The following is a 6,934-nucleotide window of genomic DNA, read 5'->3' as shown; positions in this document are numbered from 1 at the left end:
TGTCCCTACTCTACCTTTCATTTTTCTCTGTCTCTCTTTTATATCATATTTATTTATTTATTTATATCAATTCTATTCTGAGTACTAGAAAGAGGAAATTGTTGAAGCATGTAAGGAAAATCATCTTGGAGATAATTTGTAGCCTTAATGATGTTTCTCCAAACAAAGGAGGGATTAACATGGAGGGAGTACTGGTGAGTGTCTATGATTTACTCTTAACATACTCTGAAATCACGCTCTCCTTAAGGACATGAGAAAGGTTTTTCCAAGGACCCGTGATGGGTGCCAATGTTCATAAAATTAACCCTAGGAGTCCACGAGCAAATTAAAAGAGTCCTAACTCTCACTAAATACATGTGAGCATCCCTTTTCATGGGGTTTTCTTTCTTCAAAATCATGTTGCCTCATTAATGGGCATATAATTCATAATTACTTTTCCTACACGTTTAATCACCATAGCGCTCCTAGACTTCAGCCATCCACAATGTGATATGGGGGATGTTGTCTAGCATTCAATGATGTCCCTGATCGGCTGATCGGTCGGCCACGACTCCTTCCTATGCAATGATGTCCCACCCAAAAATGGGAAACGGCCAATCTCACTTAGGGTAAGACTATGGGACACACTCTTTTAAGATTCTTAATCTTGTGGTTGTGAGTTTGAGCCATATTGTGGTAAACCCTACGAGACCGAGAGAGAATCAACGCAATCCTAACTCAGCTTGAAGACAAGTGAGACTACGTTCTCAAGGTCTTTTCTATCTTTATATACATGTTCTCTCATTCATGGACATAAAATCATTCATAATCATATTCCTTGAACGTTTAATTCTCATAACACTGCGCTCCTATGCTCCATCCATCCAAAGCGTGATATTGGAGATGTTGTCCGACTTTCAATGTCTAACAGACCAGTTGACCACAAGTCCCTCCTAGGCAATAACACAAATGATGTCTGCCCAAAAATGAGAAAGAGCTTATCTCACATAACATGAGTGTAGATGAAAACACCAAATTGGTAGAGATTTTTTATTTCTAGCAAAGGATATCATAGCGGAGCTAATAAAATCTTAATTAAGAAGAGAGATAAACTAAATTAAAAAATCAGAATTAATTCATCATACAACTTTATTCACCCGGCAGATTGGCTAGCGAGGAGGGGTGCTTCTTTTCGTCTATGACATTGTGCTTGCTTGAGGTTCCACCTCCAGACTTGGAGATCCTCTTATTGCAGGATCGTTTGACTATTTTATAGTTTTTTCTTTGTCGTTAATATTTCGATGTAGAAAAAAAAAACAACTTTATTAGCCTAATTCCTGCCCACCAAGTGGCATGGATTATTCTAGTATGATAGGTTACAGTGGTAATAATACTAAAATAAAGATTCTAGAACCCAATGAAATCATCCAACCATTTGGGTCTCCTTTTGTTTCTCTTGGCCTGAAATGTGTATGTAGAATATTTGGCCCAATGATGGATCATAATGCACTTAAGGCAACATGGACTCAACCTTTACCAAGTTCCAATCTTCCTTTTATCCTTTGAATCTTACTCTTTTGACCAAAAAAAAAAAAGAATCTTACTCTCAATCTTGATGTCCTCCATGTGCAATCTTTTACCACGCTGCCACTAGTACTGCAATTGTCGGAAATTTCAAATCGTTAAGCAAAAGCCAACAACATCCCCACCCAACATCTCCAACATTACATTTGCTTTACGTTATATCTATCTATGTAAAGAACGAATGGTGGATTTCATTACTAAATGGATATTGACACTAAAATAGCTTCAGGTTTGCAATTGCAACCAAGCAAATCACTAATCTATATAATGCAGCTAACAGGACTAACATGAATTCCATTTAATTTGCATGCTTGGAAGCTGCACATATAGTCAATTATCCAATAAAGTAAAGGAATTGCAGTTTCAGTAGTAATTTGATTTTCAAGTTAAGTATCCATGACAAACTGGAAAGAGATATATGTTACCTAATGGAGTTATGATAAATATAGACGTTATCAATTGCTCTTTTTATAGCACTGCACTGCACTGCAAAGAAAATTGTCAGAAAAATCTAGGTGGGGACAAATTGAACTTGAAGGCTAATCAAATTGAAGTACTATTCATCATCACTATGACATTATAACTTTAGCAGCCTTATGTAAGGGTTATGGGCTTCTGTTTGTGGGGACTCTGCATTAAGCTCTGTCTGACAATTGGGAATTGAGGGTACTAGTACTACTGCAATGTGAAGGGTATAAAAGGGTGGTATAAGGTAGCTAGTGTTGTGAATTGGTGAGCAGTGCTTAATAAATAGTTAAAACATGGGGATGATGAGGAGAGTGTTTGAGATTTTGATGGTGCTGGTGGTTGTGGTGATCATGAGTCCTTGTTTGGCAAATGGGGGAGGCAACTCTACTGCTTCCACTGGTGAAGTTTCTCTCAGTGGGGAAGGTGTTGGTGGAAGCAAGATGAACTCATCTGAGAAGATGTTAGTTGAGAGGAAATTCAGTGGAAGCAATGATGGAAAAGGAAGTGGCAGTGGTGGTGGTGGTAGTGGAGGAGGCGGTGGAGGAGGTGGGGGTAGAGGCAATGGAGGGGGAAGTGGCAAAGGTGGACACAAAGGGCGTGGGAGAAAGAGTGGTGGTGGTGGAGGAGGAGGTGGCTTTGGTGGTGGAGGAGGAGAAGGTGGGGGAAATGGACAAGGTCATGGATCAGGAGGGGGAAATGGTGGAGGTGGGGGAGGTGGTGGAGGAGGAGGTGGTGGGGGAAATGGACAAGGTCATGGATCAGGAGGGGGAAGTGGTGGAGGTGGGGGAAGTGGTGGAGGTGGGGGAGGTGGTGGTGGAGGAGGAGGAGGAAATGGTAATGGTCATGGATGGGGTGGAGGAAGTGGAAGTGGTGGAAGTGGAGGAGGAGGGGGAGGAGGTGGTGGTGGAGGTGGAGGGGGAGGGGGAGGTGGTGGTGAAGGTTGGGGTTGGGGTGGTGGAGGTGGCAATTTTAAATGTTGGGTGTGGGGATGTGGTGGGGATAGAAAATCAAAGGGAGCTGGGAGTAAAATTCATTCTTCCAACTCCAAGGGATAATACCACAGCACTTGTGTTTTGGCTCTGCTTTTAATTCATTCATGGCTTCACTTTGTGTGTGTTTTCTTTTCTCCATTCACCATTCATCAAGACCTGCTCGTTTTGGATGTGGTTCCTACTTTTCTGGAGTAAATAAATTTATTTTTTAAGTATGCATGATATAATTACTATATTGAAATTTTTGATGGGGAACCATTATCTCCCTTATACTTGATTGTATTAGGAAAACAAAGAGCAATAGAAGTGAGAATACTATAATCCAAACTCCAAAGTTTTGCATTTCAATTCATCAATAAAAGGTGAATTTTTATTGGTTGATTATTGGTTCTATTCATGAATAAACACATAAATATTATAGAGGTACTATTTTCTTTTTCTCATCCATCTAAAGTTGAGTTTTTAAAAAAGTCACATGACTTAATGTTTTAACGCTAATCACTTATAATAAGATTTATCAATCATGATTTATTCATATATTCTCATATAAAATGACAATTCTCATTCGATACATACATACATACATATATATATATATATATATATATATATATATATATATAGAGAGAGAGTGTTATCACATCAAATTCGGGTACTCTATTCTATAAAAAAAAAACACATGTTAATACAAAGAAAGCAATTCTTTCTTTACAAGTAAAGCAATTCGCTTGGGTCAAAGAGAATTGTTGAATTTGCATGGGGAAAAGAGTATTGTGCGATAATTCACTATAGGACGAAACATCAATGTGATTGATGATAGGATGTAATTCATATCAAAGAAGAATACTAAGAATCATAAAATCTAAACTAAGAAAAAAAAATGTGAGAAACTTCTCAAGTTTTTGGTTAATCTTATAATGAAAGGGAAATACAAATATAAGTTCCAATATAGAAACAATAGCGGTGGTGCTAAACCCAAAACCCTAGCGGCTTATGCATAAAAGTCCAAAAGTCTCTTTTCAAGGTACAAGCATTCCCTTATATAGGGAGGGGCACAGGGAACCCTAAATTAACCCTAATTGGACTCTTGGGCCTTATAAGTTATGGTCCAAAAGTCCATACAAACACTACGTCCACCCTTAGGCGGTCCCAACATGGTACCCATGCACTAAGTCAATCACTCACCCACCACGTTCTACGTACTCAGGCAGTCCTGTTGAACTATTAAGTACCATGGGCCGGTTCTTTATCCTGACAAGGGAGTCCACCCACTCCACTAACATCCATTGTCCTATAATTAATATGGTTATAATTAAGATTGGATCTTATAGGTGAGCTCTTAATATTGAGAAAGAAAATCTTCTAAAATTAAAATAAAAAAATGACATAATAAAATTCTGAAATTTAGCATTTAAACTTGAGTGTATTGAATGAGTCTTATGTATCAAATTGGTATGCAACCAACTGGTTTGTTGCATACGATTCTATTCATTTGAAGATAATTACTAAACGATGAAACATCAATGTGACTAGCGAGAGGATGTTAATTTTTATCGAAGAAGAACACTAAGAACCGTAAAGTTTAAACTAAGAAAAATAAAAGAAAAAAGACAAAATGTGAGAAATTTCTCAATTTTTTGGTTAATCTTAAAATGAAAGGGAAATATATATATATATATATATATAAAGGAGACTTGAGGTTTTACATGTATTAAATGCATTAAACCATAAATCTCCAATACATTTATATTAAATATATTAAAAAATAAAAAAATATGAAATATATTAAAAACTGAAAAAATTTTATATAATAAAAAGTATTCAACTACTAAAATTAAATAACAACATTCATAAACTTAAAATTGACTTGGGCTTTGCATTTGACAAATATTAAAAATTAAAATTAATAATTAAATATTTATTAATAAATAATTTAGATAAAATACTTTTAAAATAAAAAAAATATATTTATCAATATCTATCTATCTATCTTCTATATCTATATATATATGTAAAGCTCACTTGAGCTTTTGCATTAAACACATTAGTAAATACCAATGTTTAGAAAACCGGACCGGTCACTGAACCGGTGAAAGCACCGGTTTAAGGTTTACAGGTTCAACCGGGGTCAAACCGAGGTCCAACCGGTAGTATTTAAATAGTATTTAAAAATAAATATTAATTATTAATACTATTTAAAATATAATTTTTACTATATAGAAAATTATAAACGTTTTTAATATATTAAATATGAGAATTTAAATACTAAGTTATGTTTTAAAAAGAAATAGAACTCTCGTAAATGAAATATAGAAAGCCACCTAGTTTTTTTTAACTACCTAGGTAATGGTTCTATTACGTTTCAAAATAGTATTTCATTGCTTTTTTTTTTCAAATCATTGCATTTATTTCTTGAAAATCTGATAGTAGGCGTGTACAGTATCCAGTAGCTATACAATTTACCTATATTTTTTTTGTTCTTTTCAGTCAAAGAGTGAGTAATAAATGTTCTATTTCAAAAAAATAATAAATGCTCACAGCTTTTTATGGAAATAACTAATACTAATAGTCAGAGTGAGGAAATCAAGGGGTGCCAGCTTGATATTAACGCAGATATTAATAGCTACTGTTTGGAAAATGGAATTTTGTTACCAACCGGTTAAACCGCAAAACCGCCGGTTTTACCGATTCTGACCGGTTTTTACGGTTTTTGTCCGGTTTGATAATTCCCGGTTTTGGCAGCGCAACGGACTGGTGAGATGTTCGGTTCCCGGTCCGACCGATCGAACCGGCCGGTCTGGTCCGGTTTTCAGAACACTGGTAAATACTATTAAAAGTGTGAAAACTATTGTATCAAACACAAGTACACAACACTAATGATATTATTTCTATCTTAGATAATAGGTTTCAAAACTGGATTAAAGATTATAAAATTGTTCAATTTACCTTAACGTAACCAGTACTATCACATTAAAGAGGGGACACTGATGATAAAAAAAAAGTTTTTACTCAGCCTTTGCCTTTTATCTTAACGTAACTGGTACAATCATCACATTAAAGAGGGAACATTGATAATATAAAAAAAAGTATTTGCTCAACCTTTTCCATATTTGGCCTATAATCATTCTATTATCCAAGATAACCAAATGCTTTTGCTAAGCCTTTGGCCATATATATTTGCTAGATAATCAATTCTATAATCTATAACCAACTCTGAGCATAAAAAAAATGTAAGAAATTTCCATAGATACGATCATTAAGAAACATTGTAAGAAATAAGAATGTTCAAATGCAAAATGTTTAAATATTTATCTTCATTTGCATTTGCGGTTGTAATTAAATAAAAATTGACACCACAATCCATGTATCCAGAAAGCCATTTTCTTTTGTCAAGTGTCTGGCAACTCTGAGTATTAAAGTTGTCAGCCGTTTCATTTGTACATATTCCAATCACAAATTCATAATCTTTCCATAGCAATAAAGTCAAAATTATATTTGTTCATATTCCAATCACAAATCCACAAGTTACCCTTCATAAACTGATAAAAATTGGCAATATCAAGAACCTATTAATCTACCTACATTAATAAAATAAATGCAATGTATTACACTAAATCATGCACTATTGCACGTCTCTATATAAACAAACCACTCACACTCAAATCACATATCTTATATTCCAAGAGCCAACAATAACAGAATGACAACTATCACAAGCTATTTCAACAAGTATGTCATTTTTCATCACATCAGCAAATTAAAAAACTGTTTTTTTTATATTAACCATTTCTTATTTCTTTGTTTCAGGAGAAAGATCATCAACAACAACAAAGAACACACATTCCTTCGTGATCTACCCTCTATTGCAGATGATTGGAAAATAAAAGTGTGAGATTCATGGATATGGGACA

The 6,934-nt window shown here is 34.9% G+C and overlaps 1 protein-coding gene across 1 annotated transcript; it reads left to right on the top strand.

Moving 5' to 3' along the window:
• The first annotated feature begins 2,324 nt into the window (after positions 1–2,324).
• LOC130712402 (putative glycine-rich cell wall structural protein 1) lies at positions 2,325–5,521 on the top strand. The gene is made up of 3 exons (XM_057562237.1): positions 2,325–2,613; positions 2,719–2,940; positions 5,511–5,521. Exons 1-3 carry the CDS (start codon positions 2,325–2,327, stop codon positions 5,519–5,521), a joined length of 522 nt encoding a protein of 173 aa, XP_057418220.1.
• Positions 5,522–6,934: the final 1,413 nt, after the last annotated feature.

This window comes from Lotus japonicus, chromosome 4 (genome assembly GCF_012489685.1).
Source record: "Lotus japonicus ecotype B-129 chromosome 4, LjGifu_v1.2".
In the NCBI taxonomy this organism is placed as follows: Eukaryota; Viridiplantae; Streptophyta; class Magnoliopsida; order Fabales; family Fabaceae; genus Lotus; species Lotus japonicus.
Note: the sequence above shows the minus strand (reverse complement) of the source record. Positions and strands in the feature narration are given on the sequence as shown.